This window comes from Rhodamnia argentea, chromosome 2, assembly GCF_020921035.1.
Source record: "Rhodamnia argentea isolate NSW1041297 chromosome 2, ASM2092103v1, whole genome shotgun sequence".
NCBI classification, from domain to species: Eukaryota; Viridiplantae; Streptophyta; class Magnoliopsida; order Myrtales; family Myrtaceae; genus Rhodamnia; species Rhodamnia argentea.
The window spans coordinates 206,276-224,018 of NC_063151.1; the positions used below are offsets into that span (position 1 = coordinate 206,276).

At 41.7% G+C, this 17,743-nt stretch overlaps 3 protein-coding genes across 5 annotated transcripts; 2 read left to right on the forward strand and 1 right to left on the reverse strand.

Moving 5' to 3' along the window:
- The first annotated feature begins 1,873 nt into the window (after positions 1-1,873).
- Positions 1,874-11,245, forward strand: LOC115751624 (glucose-6-phosphate isomerase, cytosolic). Of its 3 annotated transcripts, XM_048274814.1 has the most exons (25): positions 1,874-1,892; positions 2,327-2,412; positions 2,504-2,580; positions 2,717-2,798; positions 2,908-2,955; positions 3,350-3,505; positions 3,579-3,675; positions 4,708-4,750; positions 5,373-5,440; positions 5,530-5,614; positions 6,011-6,059; positions 6,689-6,761; positions 6,844-6,904; positions 7,587-7,653; positions 7,825-7,881; positions 7,969-8,022; positions 8,110-8,238; positions 8,991-9,054; positions 9,132-9,205; positions 9,297-9,350; positions 9,426-9,494; positions 10,464-10,553; positions 10,639-10,746; positions 10,874-10,964; positions 11,033-11,245. In XM_048274814.1, exons 2-24 carry the CDS (start codon positions 2,362-2,364, stop codon positions 10,922-10,924), a joined length of 1,707 nt encoding a protein of 568 aa, XP_048130771.1. In that variant the 5' UTR covers positions 1,874-1,892; positions 2,327-2,361; the 3' UTR covers positions 10,925-10,964; positions 11,033-11,245. The 3 variants fall into 3 exon arrangements, with proteins under 3 accessions (XP_048130771.1, XP_048130770.1, XP_030545425.1); XM_048274813.1 differs by having other exon boundaries at positions 10,874-11,245; XM_030689565.2 differs by having other exon boundaries at positions 1,878-1,991; positions 2,329-2,412; positions 10,874-11,245.
- A 547-nt stretch (positions 11,246-11,792) lies between these two features.
- LOC115751632 (deoxyuridine 5'-triphosphate nucleotidohydrolase) lies at positions 11,793-12,523 on the reverse strand. The gene is made up of 3 exons (XM_030689575.2): positions 12,345-12,523; positions 12,139-12,230; positions 11,793-12,037 (listed from the first exon to the last, which is right to left on the reverse strand). Exons 1-3 carry the CDS (start codon positions 12,521-12,523, stop codon positions 11,793-11,795), a joined length of 516 nt encoding a protein of 171 aa, XP_030545435.2.
- Positions 12,524-12,939: 416 nt separating this feature from the next.
- Positions 12,940-16,597, forward strand: LOC115751631 (CRS2-associated factor 1, chloroplastic). The gene is made up of 5 exons (XM_030689573.2): positions 12,940-14,007; positions 14,548-14,675; positions 15,018-15,243; positions 15,468-15,595; positions 15,688-16,597. The coding sequence occupies exons 1-5, from the start codon at positions 13,158-13,160 to the stop codon at positions 16,507-16,509; spliced, it is 2,154 nt and encodes a 717-aa protein (XP_030545433.1). The 5' UTR covers positions 12,940-13,157; the 3' UTR covers positions 16,510-16,597.
- The last annotated feature ends 1,146 nt before the right edge of the window (positions 16,598-17,743 follow it).

The window sequence follows — 17,743 nt, forward strand, 5'->3', positions numbered from 1 at the left end:
GAAGTAGGGCTGAAGAATGTGGGAGGATCTGATTTACGAGTTATCAGGGGATCATCCTGAGCCCAGTTGACTCCAAATCAACGGTTCATCTCGATTATCAGAAGCTGAACTACAAGGGTAGTCAAGATTTAGAAAGGTGATGCTGTTAATTGTCGCATACCATGTTGTTTTAATTGTGCGTGAAGATTGTGAGAAACTAATTCTAAATTTAATCGATCGGTGAAGCTCGCGAAATAGTTGGGTCAAATATGACGGAGTTCGAACTCAGACTAGACCAATTCGCTGGTTAAGCTCATTTAACAAAACAAAGAATTGAATCCAATTCTAGCGCTGCACGAGTTGAATATGATTTCGAGTAAGATCGATCACATAAATATCCCAAATGTTTTTTTTTCTTGTGTGTTACCAGATATCGTAAGACGCCAACACCACAACTTTTTTTTTGTCACCAAAACTCCAAAATTTGTGTTACACCGATATTGGCAAAAGTTTTGTCTATCGGTGGCTCGACAAAATAATAATAATAATAATAATAATTTGGGATATTGGTGTTACGTAAAGAATTTGGACAAAGCATAAAAAAAAGTCCTAAACATATTACATTAATGCCAATTCAGTCTTAGATCCTTTATTAGCACCAATCCACTCTTAAACATTTTGCATTCGTATCAATTGAGTCAATCCGATCAATTTTGATCGAAAATCACCGACGTGAAAGTCGGTTGTCCTACCCGACACCGCTTGTGTCGACGTGAATATTTTTAATGTTATTTTAATAATATTTGATGGTTTAAATATAATTTTAGTATTTTTTTTTCTTTTTTTTTCCCTTCTTTTTTCTTGCATTTCTTTTTTTTTATTGGGGCCGGCAAGGGCCTCGAGCCCTCACCCGGATCCGGCGAGGGCCATGATGCCCTCGCATGGGGCCGATAAGGGACGGCCCGCGACCCCCGCCAGCCGCCAATCAAAAGAAAAAAGAAAGTGCAAGAAAAAGAAGAAAAAAAGAAAAGACAAAAAAAACACATTAAAAAATATTCACGTCCGCGCTAGCCGTGCCACGTAGGACAACCGACATCTACGTCGTTGTCTTTCGATTAAAATTGGCATAAATGCAAAAGATTTAGGACCGAATTAACATCAATGTAATAAGTTTAGAACTTTTTCGACACTTTTCTCGAAAAATATTTAGGATTTTATTATAGTAAATGAAAGGTATTTTTAGCGTGCGGAAACAAATACGAAGTTTTGATGATATGAAAAAAGTTAAACTTTCACACCAGCAACTCTAGATATGTAAATCCTATTTTTTTTTTCTTCATATGGCAGAGGCACCAACATCTTATCTTGTTATATGTCCAATTTATGAATAGTATCTTCAATCGGGATACATCATCGATAAGTCGATTAAAGATATTATGCAAAGCACAATTGATGACACAGGAGCCGAAACTTAGATAATTTACCCCAAACGTGAAATGCTGCTGTATGACTCTACTCAACGATAGCGAGCCAAAGCTAACTTGAAATCTCTCTTCTTCACCGTTTATCCCTTTTTATCAATATATCTTTTTCTTTCCTATTAGCAGGCACTACCCTAGGTATGTTTGACCTTTACGTCCGAGGGATCCTGATGTCCGAATGAAGCGCGCGAGATCAAGCAGTTGAAGGACTTGCTCAGCTTACAACAGACATATATGTGTGTGTGTGTGTGTGTGAGTCAATTTCTGGCTAACGGAAAATTCTTCAATCTGCGAGCGCAGGGAGAGTCTGGTTGGAGGTTGAAACATCTCGTGACCCGCATCTAATGCTCGAGAGATGCCACACGTGTGAAGCCGCACGCCGGTGCCACGTCACGACGCGACGTCCTGCGCAGCGCAGCTTTTCTTTTGCGAAGCTTCCCACTTCTCTCTCTTTCTCTCTTAGTCGGCCTCCACTTTTGCATCTGATTCCTCTTCTCATCCTCGTCGTCGTCGTTCAAATTCATCTTCCAGGTATCAGCGATTCTCCTCTCGCCGCCGTGTTGTTCATCTCATCTCTGTGATGACCGCTCCTCTGTATTTCGCGGATGCATTTTCCGTTCTTGTGCCGCCTCGTTCAATGCGGTTATTGTATTATCTGTCTTGTTCCACCGGACGATCATGTTCTTTTAGTTCACTGAAGATTACTTAATATTATAATGGCTAATCTAGCCCCTCTCTCTTTTTTTGTTTTTTGGGTTTCTTTTGTAATTGAGCCGTCGAATTTCACTGGTACGCTCTCAGATGGTTTTGAGCAGTTTAGATCTTAACGGTTTATGACTGTAACCTCCGCCGATGGTTTCTGGTGCAGCGATTTGGTTTCGAGCGGTACAGTACGTTCGTAATGGCTTCGCCTGCTCTGATCAGCGAAACCCAGCCGTGGAAGGACTTGAAGGTCGCTAGCTTGCTTTCTTAAGTGTTCTGAAGGTGTTTGTTGATATGACGGAACTGTATTTGATGCGTTGTGGACATGTGGTGTCGTGCAGGGCCATGTTGAGGAAGTTAAGAGGACTCATTTGCGAGAATTGATGAGCGACACCGAACGGTGCCGGTCTATGACGGTGTATGCACCTTTGTCGAACCTTTTCTCAGATCGTTATTTGATATTCCTTGAGATGCTGTCCCACTATCATGGGATTAAGTAGCGTGAACCCAGTGTGAGACAATACTATTTTTAAGTAATCGAAGCTTTTCTACAGTGAGTTTGATGATATGCTGTTGGACTACTCACGGCAGCGTGCTACCCCTGACACGATTGACAAGCTCTTCGCATTAGCAGAGGTTCGTAGCTGTTGGGGTGATGGGTATATTCCAAATTAAGTGGGGACTATATGTTCCTGAAACTAAGATATTTATAATATTGTCACTCGAACATGTTTGATTTCTGCAGGCCGCATCTCTCAAGCAGAAGATTGACCGCATGTACAATGGAGAGCATGTAAGTCTTGGCAATTCACTTTCTAGTTAAATGAGATGCTACTACTATGGACAACTAAATTTAAATGCTTTAATTCATTATCATATAATTTTTTAGTTGATTGGTGGAACTGCATTTGAGAGCTTTGGGTTTAATTTTCTTTTGGGGAACTCATTTAAATGAGTCGATATGATTCTCTAGGAGATGGCCTGCTTGGCATTTAGTATTCACTTGTTTAGTCAACAATGAATTTCGTTAGAGTAATTGGCATTTAATTATCAGTTTTCACATGTACTAGGGAGAACAAAATAAATTATAACACAACTATTAGATCATTTTGTTTGTGGTGAATAACATTAAAATAAGTAATTCATGGAGTTGCTGACTTTTTTTTTTTCTTTCTTGACCATTGCAGATCAACAGTACAGAAAATAGATCAGTACTGCATGTAGCTCTGAGAGCTCCACGGGATGCAGTTATATGCAGTGATGGCAAAAATGTTGTCCCTGATGTTTGGAATGTTTTGGACAAGATCAAAGAATTTTCAGAAAGGGTTCGCAGTGGTTCTTGGGTAATGTACAGCTCTGGGTTTTGATTTTTCTTTAGCATTGTTAGATCTTAAGCTAAATGACACTGTATGGTAGGTTGGCGCCACTGGTAAAGTTTTGAAAGATGTAATATCTGTTGGTATTGGTGGAAGCTTCCTTGGTCCTTTGTTTGTGCATACAGCTCTCCAAACAGGTTGGTTGCAATACGGATTATGGATAATGACAGTAGGAGTCCTAAAACTTGTCCCGAGTCGGCCCTTGAGTCTTAAAATTTGTAAGCAAAGTGCATTTCAGTACTTTGGTGACCTCCGTTGTACTTGGACAGACAATCACATGGCGATTCTCATTAATTGTTCTTCTTTCCCACGGATTTGGCACCACATCAGGAAAGAGAAGAAGAAAACCACATAGAGAAAAGAATGGGAGAGAGAAGGGAAAGAGGGGGAGGGGGGGGAGAATGGGTTTGCTTTGCCCAGAGGCCTGCGAGCGTCAACCCCTCCTTCAATGGTCAGGGCTGGCGACCCTCGCTGGGGTGTCTGCAAGGGCTGCTGTTCCTTGCCTGACCGGAGGCGAAGAAAATAGAAAGAGTGAAGACAGAGGGAAATAAAAGGGGTTTACAGAAGGGTGGGCCTTGTACTTTGGCAAGGGGCGGCCACCCTTCCTGACACTGACCCGTGCTGAGGTGTTGGAGAGAAGACCAGCCAAAGGTGAGGTTTGGCTGCCCTTGCTGAAAGCAAGCAACCCTGACCGATACCCCAGTGAGGGGCTTGGCCCTTGCCGATGAAGGAGGGGATGGTGCATATCTCCTCTTCACTTCCCCCTGCAATGATTGATCTCTTAGAAAAAGTTTTGAGTTCTTCTAATATGTTTATTTTGGGTCTTTTCAATGAACAATTCCTGATGCAGCGCTAAGAAAAGATGCCATTTTGTGACTAACATCCACGTAAGATTGAAAAAATTATGAGCCACGTAGGATTTTTGATCCACAAAAAACAGATGGATTTAATGGAAGTCCTGAAATGCATGTTGTGTGCAAAGTTTTAGAATTTAGATGCACGGAAAAGAATGCTTTAGGAATTAAGTGTCTGATCTACGCAAGGTTTAGGACTGTTATTGTCATTATCCCTATTGGTTACTATGAGTTTCTGGTTGTTGTTTGACAATATTAACCATTCTATGACACCAGCCAAAGATTATGCTGATGCTACATTGTAATAATCCGCAGAACCTGAGGCCAGTGAGCATGCAAGAGGTCGCCAGCTGCGCTTGTAAGTATTCATGTTGTGTGCATGCAGATTCACGCATAGTGTTGCACATTCATGGTGTTCTAGAACTTGGGAGTGCATGAATCATGCAGCTGATTGTGAATCTTCTTTTCACTGTTTGCACTTTAAATGCACCTTCAGGTGTAATACAAAAATGTATACATTCAAATACCGATCACTTACATGCGAAAATAAAATGGTGTCTCTTGCAGGCAATCATTGTTTCATTGTAGAATTTGTTCCTGATATCATTGGTTTGTGGCCATATTTCCTCCACATTCAGCTTCGACATTGGAGGATTATTGTTGTAATATAAATGGAATTCATATTACACCAGCCATTCCCTTGAAAATGCTTGGTTTATGGTGATGATGTAAGATGTGCCATATATCAGCTTTGACACATTAAAGCACTCTCATGATCAGCGCAACACAATGGTGTTAGCCAAATGTACCGCTATACGAATGTGCACATATGCTGAGCAAGTGTGGCTTCTACTCCGATGCCATTTTACCTGCTGTATAGATTTTATTGTACTCTCTTTCTGGATAGAATTTTACCATAGTTACAGCATATCGGACCTAATATGTGTTGGAAATTTGATGTAATTATCTTTTCTGGGCAGTCTTGCCAATGTTGACCCTATTGATGCAGCAAGAAACATCTCGGGTTTAGATCCAGAAACTACACTTGGTAATAAAAAATCTATGTATATGCATTTCACTATGGTTTTCTATCCGTTAGGATAACTTGTTCATTAAGAATTTTTCTTTTGATGGTAGTTGTTGTGGTTTCGAAGACCTTTACCACAGCAGAAACCATGCTAAATGCTCGGACTTTGAGAGAGTGGATTTCCGCTGCTTTAGGGTAAGCTCCATATACTACTATTACTCATTCCTAAGGAAGCAATTTCAGGAGAAGTTCTGCCACTCTTGAAGTTTCTTGGCAATGGGTATTTCCTGTTCAGGAATCGAAGCAAAAGAGATACTGTTTCTTCTTTGAAGAACTAAGTTCTTTTGGAACTCTTCTAGGTTGTCATCTGGTTGAATAATTTTCTGTTCTGATAGTCTTCAGTAAAGAGAAACTCTCCCATTTCTTTTTGAAGAACTAAGTTCTTTTGGAACTCTTCTAGGTTGATCTGATTGAATAATTTTCTGTTCTGCTAGTCTTCCGGTTTTTACTGATGAAAAAAACTACTGTAAATAAAAAAACTCTCTCTCTCTCTCTCTCTCAGTATTTACTCAATTAGATTTGCTGTCACAGGCCTTCTGCAGTTGCGAAGCATATGGTGGCCGTCAGTACGAATCTCCCGGTATCAATTCTCTACCATCCCATGCATATAGGTGACATATAGTTTGCCTTCTCTAACTGGCAAATTGTTTTCTCTCTCTGCTCTTTGTATTCACTTTTCCATAAGGTTCATCTGTATGCTTTCCTAACCGAGCTTCTCTTCTTTTCCCATTATTCACATATTCCATCTCTGTGTGAGCATTTCCGTTATGCTTATTTTCCCAGCCGAACACGTGGTGATTTTTCTTTTGTTGTTTCTAAAGTAGCTACCTGCTTTAGTGGACCCCATGGTTCTCTTGGTCTGAGAGCTTCACATGATCTAAAAACTTCACATTGCCAAAACTTGTTACTGTGTTACACCCTTTACTTTCCACAAGTGTTAGGGTTGTTTCCTGCATTTTGAGGGTGACTTCACTTTTGCCTTCATTATGTTCGATGGATTACCTTGACCTCTTTTTCTAGATCAAGACGAATTAATGAGACCTGGAGCATGTTTAAATCATTTCCTCTCTTTCAAGTCTATCTCCAAATACCATTTCATATAAATTCTATACATACTAGAAAATGGTTTTCAATGGCAGTTCTAACAAATACATTGTTAATTGTGGTGGTCACCAAATGACAAGCATTTCATGAATGTCTAATATGCAGCTTGTTGAAAAGTTTGGCATTGATCCTAACAATGCTTTTGCATTCTGGGACTGGGTTGGTGGTCGTTACAGTGGTAAGTATTATTGCCTTTTATATGCTGCATTAGCTACTGCTAGAATTGCTCATGTTTACTGATATTTGACATCTCTCTGTAGTTTGCAGTGCTGTTGGAGTATTGCCCTTATCGCTGCAATATGGCTTCCCGATTGTTGAGAAGTATGACGAGTACTATTATTATGTAGAGTTCTGTAGTGAGTCAGTGATGATTTCTGTTCATGTTCTAATTATTTTGGGCCATCAGGTGTTCTATCAGTAACGAGTGTCTGGATCCCCACACCCAAATATCACCCTAGCATCTTATGATATGTTGAAATATAGGTTGTAGATACGATGACCTTACTCCCTCCTTCCCCAAAATATCATCCCCAAGAAGAGTTAAGAAGCATCAATGCTATCATTCAATAAGGTTAATTTTGTTGAGTATGACTTTTGCGTATTTTAATCTGTGGGCAATTGCAGCAAATTTTTCTGGTTGGTTGAGTTGGTCTTGAATTCTTGCAGTTCTTTCTCTTCTTTATCCAATATTCAGTTTTGATCTATCGCAGATCTCTCTTTGTTGAATTTTCCTACAGCAAGTAGTATCACTTCTCCAATCTTAGCTTGGTGGATCACCTAAATTTAGAAGTTTTAACTTGAGGTTTGAAAGTATCAAGTATCGTCATCGAGTTTGACAGCAGATCAGTCTATCGTTGGACTGTTCTCCTGTCAACTATTTCAGTAATGCTTATTGCTTAAAATATTTCTAATTTGATGATTCGACTTCAAAAATCTGTTCAAGTACTGACATCTCTGTATGTCTCCTTTGAAAATGTGGTTAACGTACTGCCAATGCTTTAAGGTTCTTGAAGGGAGCTCAAAGCATTGATCAGCATTTCTATTCAGCACCATTCGACAAGAACATACCTGTGAGTTCGCTGGCAACATAGACTTCATTTTTCCAATAGAACTTCTTATGGTGTTACAATTGTCAATTGCCTAACTTTATATCCATAATCTAGTGGCCTTCTTCCAAGGTCAACATTGATACTCTCTTACAGACATTTTGACTTGAAATCTGGTGACTTTCTGTTCTTCAGGTGCTTTTAGGTTTGTTGAGCGTATGGAATGTTTCATTTCTAGGATATCCAGCAAGAGTGGGTGTCCTTTCCTCTGCCTAGGATCTTAACTGTTTTCTGGTCGGATGTATAACCATTTCACAGAGTTTCTGATTTTCTGTGCAGGCCATCTTACCATACTCTCAAGCCTTGGAGAAGTTTGCCCCGCACATACAACAGGCATATTTATAAGCCCTTTGCTCATTTATATTTCCCTTGGAGATTGACCTCTGGTAATTTAGATGCCATGTTTCTGTCATAATGTAGGTTAGCATGGAGAGTAATGGCAAGGGGGTGTCAATCGAAGGTGTGCCACTTCCATTTGAGGCCGGTGAAATAGACTTTGGTGAACCAGGAACAAATGGGCAGCATAGTTTTTACCAACTAATTCACCAGGTAACTGATGGTTGATATTATCTCATTGGCATAAGCAATACTGCACTGTAATTAGACTGATATCTGCATTGTGTTTAAAGGAACTCACACTTTTGTCTTTAGTTAATTTTGGTTATGGGCCATATTATCCTCCATTCCATGCCTCTAATTGAGGGTTACAAGTTATGGACATCACGAACATGTAAAGTTCGATATAATGAAATGTGGGCGATGTTCATATTCGTAATCTACCAATCGAAAGATCGGTTATGGGAAGTTTCTTCCCATTGTAATCTCGATGCTTATTTTTTGCTCCGTTTGGTTGGCGGAAAATAAACGATTCAGAAAATATTTTCCTAAAAATGATTGCTTATATCACGTACAAAAATGAATAAACAATAGATATGTTCATCATCCATGAAAATATTTAGTCATGAATTGTTGTAAATAATGAAAAAGTATTTTCAATTGACTAATTATTTCAAGCAATATAAGCAATCATTTTTTAAGAAAATATTTTCCGAATCATTCATTTTCTGCGAAACAAACAGTCTTAAACTGGAAAAGTTTTTCCTCCTTATTAGTCCACTTTTTACTCATTGCAAAACCATTCTTTCTGTAAATTTTTGTCATGGACAGAGTTGATTAGAGCTTCCCTTTTTGGAGCTTGTGAAGGGGGTACCCCTTTTCTCTTGTATCAGTTACCTTACTGGAAAAGTGGAATATGGAATCTTATGTTTGACATTCTGTACGACAATATATTTGACTTTCAGGGTCGTGTTATTCCCTGTGATTTTATTGGAGTCATGAAGAGTCAGCAACCTGTCTACCTGAAAGGTAATAGTGACGATGTTATATGAAGCAACCTGTCTATCCATGTTTGTTTGCACTAACTGGAATGCTCGATTGTTTAGGTGAGGTGGTGAATAACCATGATGAGCTCATGTCCAACTTCTTTGCACAACCAGATGCCCTAGCATATGGGAAGGTGTGTTGTCTCTAGAGTTTTTTGAACATTTTCTGGAGTCATTGTCTCTGCTAGTGGAAGTGAAGTCTAACCACATCTTGGTATGGCGTAGACCCCAGAACAGTTACAAAGGGAGAATGTTCCTCCTCATCTTATCCCTCATAAGGTAAGTTTGTAGAATCTTGTTTTTGAAATCCAGGGTTTGTCTCGATTGTTGTTTCTTCAAATTTTTTTCCTGCAGACTTTCACAGGTGATAGGCCCTCTCTGAGTCTTCTGCTCCCATCCTTGACTGCCTATAGCATCGGACAGGTTTGTACTGCCCTTCTTTTGGGACGTCATTGGCTGGATTGTCTATTGAAGCTTTGTTTGAGCAATGGTTAACACTTCCAGTAACACGAACTAATCCCTCTCTCTCTCACTCTCTCTCTCTCTCTCTCAAATGTACGCCCTCATGTAACTAGCATTAACATTACATATTCCGCAATCCGTTACAGATGAAAGATTCCAATATTTGCATTCTATATGGAATACCATTTTGTTGACTTCTATGACATATGGTTGTTGCCAAGCCAACCTAGAGCCTTTCTATCTGTGACCTGCACTTACATGGCAGTCTCGGATATCTGGTTGCTGTGATCCCTCTAAGGACTCCAGATTTAGAAATAGAATAATTTTTGGCGAAAATATTCTGTTCTACGGTATAAAGTTCAATACTTCTCAGTACTGAGTACCCAAGTTGTTTCCACTTCCTTTGCCAGTTTGTTAAAAAAGAAGAGAAGTCCTTCATACATTTACTTGCGTGCTGACATTTCTTTGAATTGCTTGAAATTTTACTCTATCTTCTCGTAGTTAAGGTAATAACTCAGCACTTCTTTTTTTCTTATTGACGAGAAAGCACACCTTATGTAGGTAGATCTCGGGCCCATGGAATTAATCTACTAACCTCAAAAGATGTGTCTATAGCACTAGCTCTAGACGCTACCGATTATTAGCAAAGTCCCCTAAAAGCAAGTAAAAGATTGTGTGGGATCAACCGACCCTTGTCCTGTCCATGACATAATAGTTTCACAAGACAGAAACGTGCTTTGCTTTGCTAGTTCTCATTTGTATGGACATTTCTGCTATGGAAGTTCTGCGTCTTTCCATTCTTTGCAAATATGTGATTTTACCCGATTTTTCTCATGCATTCCATTCCCTGGTTGTGCTCTTATCCTTACTGAATTGTGGACACCTAATTATCCTGTGGCTAACCTTTAACAAAATGATGGTCTTCCTCAGTTACTGGCGATCTATGAACACAGAGTAGCTGTGCAAGGTTTCGTATGGGGCATCAATTCCTTTGACCAGTGGGGAGTTGAGTTAGGAAAGGTATAGACCAACTAGAGAATATTGCCCTTGTTATTCCTTACTGTCAAAGATGAACTGCTAGAGCCTTCTTTCATTGTCTTTGCAGTCCCTGGCAACTCAAGTGAGGAAGCAACTTAACGCATCCCGTGTGAAAGGAGAACCAGTTGAAGGGTTCAATTACAGTACTACAACAATGCTGACAAGATATCTGGAGGTATAATGAAGCATCAATTGATCTAATTCATACGTCTCCCGTGCTGAATCCGAGCAAATGATGTTGCATTTTGAGAAGTTAGAGGCTGATATACGCTCACCGCACTAACAGTCACTGTTTGTTGCAGGCAACTTCAGATGTACCCTCCGATCCCCCTACCCTGTTGCCACGGATATGACAGCAACCCATCAAAGTCAAATGAGATTTCCGAATGATCTCATCCTCTGGACTTGAGGATCGTGTGTTCACTTGTTATAGACCGACCCTCGTACTTGGAACATTTTTGCTTTCAAGTCATTTTGCCTGTCATAGCGAATAATTTATGACATCTCTAATGACACAATATCATCCATCAGACAGATTGACCGAAATAATCAGGCAAGCAACAGATTTCTGTGTTTTAAGATGGGAGTGCAGCGATCAGTTCTGTTGTGGTCTGTGAACAAGAACATGCACGTTGGAATGGTACTTCCTGAACTGGATCTTGCGCCAGCAATTGACAGAATCCCAATAAAAGATAACCCAATTTCCAAGTTCACAATCCACGTTGACAAGAGTAATTGGCACGAACCAGATCAATGTGCAAGCACAATCGTAGTCACAGCTGCGATGATGCAAGTTCAGTCCATTAGACAGTGTAATGCGATCGTGACCGCTCATCTTTCCTAAGAACGAGAATTGCAGTAAAATGATGAAAAGGTTCACCGCATTATCATCTCCACCACAGTTATTCAGTCACCTGCTTTAAAAAACGTGGCTGAGCACGGAAGCAATTAGCAGATATTTTTTTTGTTTTTTTTTGGTCCAATCAATTCGCAGATATTTACATGCCAACTGTTCGACGAAATTTTCTCAACCAAGATAACGCCCCTACCAGACCTGCGTGCATCCTAGACAGACACAACCTAAAACCCATTGACAATACACATATGGAGAACAAATTTAAAATCCGAAACCAAGCCCACGGCCTCACACCCCAGTCGAACCCAAAACCTCCCTCGCCCCTCAAAGTGGAGTCCAAGTCCTCGACCTCGACAACATCGGCCTCACACCCCAGTCGACCCAAACCCTCCCTCGCCCCTCAAAGTGGAGTCCAAGTCCTCGACCTCGACAACATCAGGAGTCATGATCTTCTCGATGACCAGCTGCGCGATCCTGTCGCCCACATTCACTTCGAAATCCATGTCGGAGTGGTTGAACAGGATCACCCCAACCGGACCTCTGTAGTCCGCATCGATCACGCCAGCACCAACGTCGATTGAATGCTTCCATGCCAAACCAGATCTCGGTGCTGAAGCCCAAAATGTACAACGAATTCGATTCTGCCCTCGTCAATAACCCAAACAAGGTATACCAGAGCATGTTTTAAGGTAAGAAGTTAATGCACGTCACCTATTCGAGCATATGTTCCTTCCGGTATTGCAATGCTCAGATCGGTAGGGACGAGCGCTTTCCCTCTCGCCGGCACTTTCGTCTCAGTCGCGCTGTTTTTCATCCACAGAGGAAGAAACCCACATTCAGGAACTATCGCGATTTCTCAACAAGGACCGAACTCGGAGCTCTAAGGAAATCAAAGATTTTGGGATCACGTTTTCTACCTTGAAAGATCGTAGCCCGCGGAGAGAGGAGACGCTCTCGAAGGCAAGACAGCCTTCTCGGAAAGCTTCTTCACTCTGAGCAGAGAGATCGGCTCCTTGACGGTTCCAACGACGCCACTCTCGTGGAGCTTCGGGATCTTGGGGCATGGCTCTTCAATCTCGGGCATGTTTTCAACCATTTTCAGTCGCTGAACAAGGCAGCGATGGGCACGAAAGGAATTACGCAGTGAAGAGCTTAGGAACGCTGCTGAAGAGGCAGAGACAAACGCTGGGCTTAAATAGAGGCGACGCTCTCCAAGAAGAGATGGCGGGAAAGCTCCCGCGCAAAGTTTCGTGCCGAGCATGGCGCGACCACCACCTGATGCAGGCCCCGACTCGGCCGCATCTATATGTCGTCGTGGGAAGGAGTGAAAACATCTCTAACGAGAATAGTTTTGGGCCTAAAATATGTTCCGATTCAGTCCATGTACGTTTCTCAAAGCTTCCATCGACCAACAACGTACGAACCCGAAGCCCAACCTGAAAAGGCTCGAACACTAAGCCCAGCCCACCACACCTTCTCTAATGTCTCTGACACCACAAAATCCAAAACTTCCATTCATGTGAACCCATCTTCTCGTTCTTCTTCCTCTCCGCAGAGAGCACCTCCCATCTCTGCACTATGCTCTCTGCAACTTTGCGGAGGTACTACCCAACTAGATTGTCGCAATTCGTATACGAAGTTACGATGAGCCATCCAGTTCTCGCATAATCGAGATCGAGCCTCTGCTCGTTCATTTGAGCTTCGCCTCATCGACTTTCGCCCCCCAAGAAATGGCGCTGAAATTCGCTCTTCCGTTTCCCATGTTCGCGCCGCCGTCGCTCAACCCCAACTCTGCTCCCAATTCGAATGCGGCCTCGCACCGGCCGCCGACGGACATCCGCTTCTCTCGGTGGAACAACGCCAACGCCGAGCGGTTCAACGAGCGACGCAGGGCCCAGGAAGAGATCGAGGACGATATCCGCCGCGAGCGCCGCTTCAACTCCGCCACCAGAATTGCCCAGGTTGACGGCCCAGCCACTGGCGGTGACGCTGCCACAACCATTTCCAGCTCCCCGGACATATTCCACTCCAGAGGCACGCCGTCTTCTCCATCGAGCCCTTCGATTCCGGGTAAGAAATCTAAGTACTCCAAGGATCAACACCCGGCTTTTAGGCGGATTTCGCATACCCGAAGAACCCAAGAGAAGAAAACTGACGTTCCTGAGGACCCAATTGATAGGAAAGCCAACGTTGTGTTGAGTGGGGATGGGTTGTCTTATGTTATAGACGGGGCTCCGTTTGAGTTTAAGTATAGTTACACGGAGACGCCGAAGGTGAAGCCATTGAAGCTACGAGAAGCGCCTTATGCGCCTTTCGGGCCCACTACCATGTCGAGGCCATGGACAGGGCGCGCCCCGCTGCCACCGAGCAAAAAGAAGGTGAAGGAATTCGATTCTTTTCGGTTGCCACCACCTGGAAAGAAAGGGGTGAAGCCAGTTCAGTCACCCGGCCCGTTCTTACCAGGCAGGGGGCCGAGGTATGTGAGGACGAGGGAGGAGATATTGGGGGAGCCATTGACGGAGGAAGAGGTGAGGGATTTGGTTAATGGGTGTATTAAGTCCCAGAGGCAGCTGAATATGGGTACGCTTTGCTATATGATTTGCTCTTTGGTCTTTCGCTTGTGTGGTGCTTTTTCAATCTTGTTGAAGATATTCGTTGGTTTAACAGTTATATTTGATTGCAATCTCGCTTGTGCTTCTGGCAGTAGCTCATATTTGCTGGTCTTTCGGTCATATAATGGGCTTGTGCTCAGTGCCCGATGGTGCTTTCATATTGCCTATTCCTTTCTTGCAAACTTTATGTAGTGTTTTAGGTTGTGATCATCAATATACTTAAGATCATGGTTCTTCTTTCCGTGTTTCTCAAGTAACCTTCTGTCCTTAAGGTAGAGAAATGTTCTGGTCTTCTGTCCTTTGAAGGAGGACCTCGTAAATGCTAAATGATCGTATGCATATCATAGATTAGAACCTGGTGTTGTGAGCTTTAGGGTTTGTGGACTAGAAAAGGCAACTCCAAGTGCGACACTTGAGAATTATGTCTGTGACAAACCTTGTTAGATGCTATGTTTTCTTTGAAGGTGTAGCTATTTATGGATGTGTTTGCCCTTTAATGTGTGTCTAGGTAGGGATGGTTTGACTCACAATATGCTGGATAACATTCATGCTCACTGGAAGCGGCGCCGAGTGTGCAAGATAAAATGCAAAGGAGTTTGTACAGTAGACATGGACAATGTGAAACAACAGCTGGAGGTCGCTTCTTCTCTCACTATCACATGTGATCTCGGTCCTCGCTCATTTGTTTTCTTGCATGTTTTTGCTTTTGGAGTTTACTTGTAAATGTTTAAGCAGAGCAGTTAGTCAGTGTGATAGCTGAAGTTTTGTTTCCCCATTAAGAAGTTTTTGGTGATCAGATATACCTTTATTTTGGGAGTCATTCCACTTGCTTTTCTCAATTCTCTGCTATTTATCTTTATCATAGGGGAATACATCTCACTGACGACTCATGGGTCAGAATTGTATGACATGAGGTCCTTAGTGCACTTGTCTGATGTGCACTCTGACATATCTTTCATCAATTTCATGAATGGGCAGGAGCGAACTGGAGGGAAGATCATTTACAGCAAAGGAGGGGTATTATACCTTTTCAGGGGCAGAAACTATAACTACAAAACTCGTCCTCGCTTTCCACTGATGCTGTGGAAACCTGTTACTCCTGTGTATCCAAGGTTGATTAAGAGGGTTCCAGAAGGTCTAACACTGGAAGAAGCTACGGAGATGCGCAGGAAGGGACGGATGTTGATACCAATATGCAAACTTGGTACGCATATTTTATAGCCGTTCTTCTGATAGATCAAAGAAAAAGGTCTCTATTTGCAATACAAGGGCTAGGGCAAGACTTTGATTGAACCTTGTTGGGATTGGTGGGGGAAGAATTTCCTTTGAAAACCATCGGGCTGTTGTTGGCCCTCGTTACAAAAGACTGAATAGAATTTTTTTATGCTCCAGCAAACTAACTATTCAGTTGATACATATGTTTTACAGGTAAAAATGGTGTCTACTATGACCTGGTACGGAATGTTAGAGAGGCATTTGAAGAGTGTGAATTGGTCAGAATAAATTGCCAAGGGATGAATGGCAGTGATTATAGGAAAATTGGTGCGAAACTCAAGGTCTGTGTTATCTCTAGTAGGATATATTCAGTAAATTTATGTATCACTGTGTTGATTTTTAAGATGTGTTGTTCAATATTCCTCACTTCCAGGATCTAGTCCCATGTGTGTTAATCTCATTTGAATATGAGCACATACTTATGTGGAGAGGAAGAGAGTGGAAGTCTTCCTTTCCAACTCCTGAAGGTCATTCCAAGGATAATGCATCTAGTGCTGATCGTGCATGTGAAAAATCTCCTCTTCCAGTAATCTCAAAACAGGATGAAAAACAGGAGGTTCTGGTGAAAACCAGTCCTCTTTTTGTTCAAGAAAATGAGGTATGCGGAGTTGCTGATGCAGATTCAATTTCGAGGGAGTTTGATGGAAATAAAATCACTGTAGGCAGCGAAAGCAGTGAAGCAGATGAATCAGAAGATGCAAAGAGCATCAATGCAGCTGCTGCCAGGCCTGATGTTGTTGCGGAAGAATCTGAAACCACGGTGGAAACTGAGAAACTGCACAATGTTTCAGAAGCTTTGCCTGATCAAATCCAACCAACAAGATCAATGTCACCTTGCACGGAGCAAGTGCTTTTGCTGTTAAAGCAGGCAGTTGAGACCGGCAGTGCACTTATCTTGGATACTAACTCATTGGATGCTGACATTGCTTACCAAAGGGCGGTTGCTCTTGCAAAGACTGCTCCACCTGGCCCCATTTTTAGGCACCGACCTAAGAGAGCTATGTCCAAGAAGATTGTGAAGGAAGAAGGTAGAAATGAACATGCCGAAAGCGTACCTTCGTCTACACTTACAGGGAGGGGAAACAAGCATAGGGATCCAAAAATTCGAAGGAAAAAAGATTTGGATGAACTCTACTTGAATGTACAACCGCATGGAAGCTTGAGGGTTGATGAACTTGCCAAGTTGTTGGCATGAGTTTTGATGATTGTTGACATTTCACGGGGATGCATGCATCAGCTAAAAATTTTGTCAGTATGATTGATGTTAATCTCTGCTGATTCTTTACGCCATTCTCTCATTCCTAAAAAAAAAATTTCCTTTGCTCTTTTCCGTTTCCATTTTTGCTATGTGGATTGAAATGAAACCTACTTTTCCTTCCGTGAGCCCGTAAAAGTGCACATGGTAACACTTCTAAAAGTAAATTTTTGCTTGAGAAATGTTTCTGGAGTAGAAATTCATTTGGTAAAATTTTTTTACTTTTGATTCACTTCTAAAGTTGTTTTTCTCTCAATTTGAGAAGTTAAAAAAAATTACTGCTCAACTCAAGAAGTGTTTCTTGGAATAAAAAAAAAAAAAATCAAGAAGCATTTCTCGCATTACTCTCTTTTCATTACGTTCTCATCATCTTTTCGATCGTGCCTACTTCCACCAACCTTCGCCATTGCCCACTGCTCACCACCGCCGGCCGTCACCCATCGACGACCTCCATTGAGCATTGCCCATTGCCGTCCACGCCCATTGCCAATCTTCGTCGGCCGCAACCACCGTCCCTCACCACCAACTGTCAACCACCACGCCGGCCGCCGCCGTCGAGTCACCATCTTCGATCTTTGAAGTGAAAAATAAATAATAATCTTTTACTTTAAAAAAGTAAATATTATTTTTAATAATAAAAATTATGTTTTAAATAAATTTGGAAAGTTTAAAAATGAAATAGAAGTTTTTGGGCCGTCGACAATAATTTTTCATAAAAAATTATGTTAATAATATTCCAAAAGTAAAAATTTTCAACTATTACCAAATATATTTCTCTGATAAAAAATCAACTTCTGCAATAGAAGTAAGAAAATTAATTTTTAGTCTTCTCTCAAGCAGAAGTATTGTCATGCACGGCCGACTTTCTTGCGTAATTATGTTCACACTCTCAATCATCAAGGAGTTTGGAGGACAGTGCGGCTTAAGAGGAAGAGATTACTCGTTGCTTTGCCAGTGGCGATGGCAATGCATGAAGCAAAAGTGGCAACTCATGAGCATTGACGCCCAATCCTGATTCTCAAAATTTCCTCTTTTTTCTAGTCATAAGGATTAGCTTTACGAGGAGAATATGCGGATCGAAGCATTCCAGTCTGTAGTCGGTATATAAAGAACGAATTCTCATGATTCCAGTGATCTTTGCATGGAACTTTAAGTTGCTTTTAGAACGGAGAGG

What these genes read in the sequence shown, in the direction of transcription:
- LOC115751631 (XM_030689573.2), top strand. Translation starts at nt 13,158, where the DNA reads ATGGCGCTGAAATTCGCTCTTCCGTTTCCCATGTTCGCGCCGCCGTCG. An exon ending in GATACCAATATGCAAACTTG is followed by an intron (nt 15,244 to 15,467) that starts GTACGCATATTT and finishes TATGTTTTACAG; the next exon opens with GTAAAAATGGTGTCTACTAT. An exon ending in AAATTGGTGCGAAACTCAAG is followed by an intron (nt 15,596 to 15,687) that starts GTCTGTGTTATC and finishes CCTCACTTCCAG; the next exon opens with GATCTAGTCCCATGTGTGTT.
- LOC115751632 (XM_030689575.2), bottom strand. Translation starts at nt 12,523, where the DNA reads ATGGTTGAAAACATGCCCGAGATTGAAGAGCCATGCCCCAAGATCCCG. An exon ending in GCGGGCTACGATCTTTCAAG is followed by an intron (nt 12,231 to 12,344) that starts GTAGAAAACGTG and finishes GATGAAAAACAG; the next exon opens with CGCGACTGAGACGAAAGTGC. An exon ending in AGGAACATATGCTCGAATAG is followed by an intron (nt 12,038 to 12,138) that starts GTGACGTGCATT and finishes TTTGGGCTTCAG; the next exon opens with CACCGAGATCTGGTTTGGCA.
- LOC115751624 (XM_048274813.1), top strand. Translation starts at nt 2,362, where the DNA reads ATGGCTTCGCCTGCTCTGATCAGCGAAACCCAGCCGTGGAAGGACTTG. An exon ending in CGGTGCCGGTCTATGACGGT is followed by an intron (nt 2,581 to 2,716) that starts GTATGCACCTTT and finishes GCTTTTCTACAG; the next exon opens with TGAGTTTGATGATATGCTGT. An exon ending in TGGATTTCCGCTGCTTTAGG is followed by an intron (nt 5,615 to 6,010) that starts GTAAGCTCCATA and finishes TTGCTGTCACAG; the next exon opens with GCCTTCTGCAGTTGCGAAGC.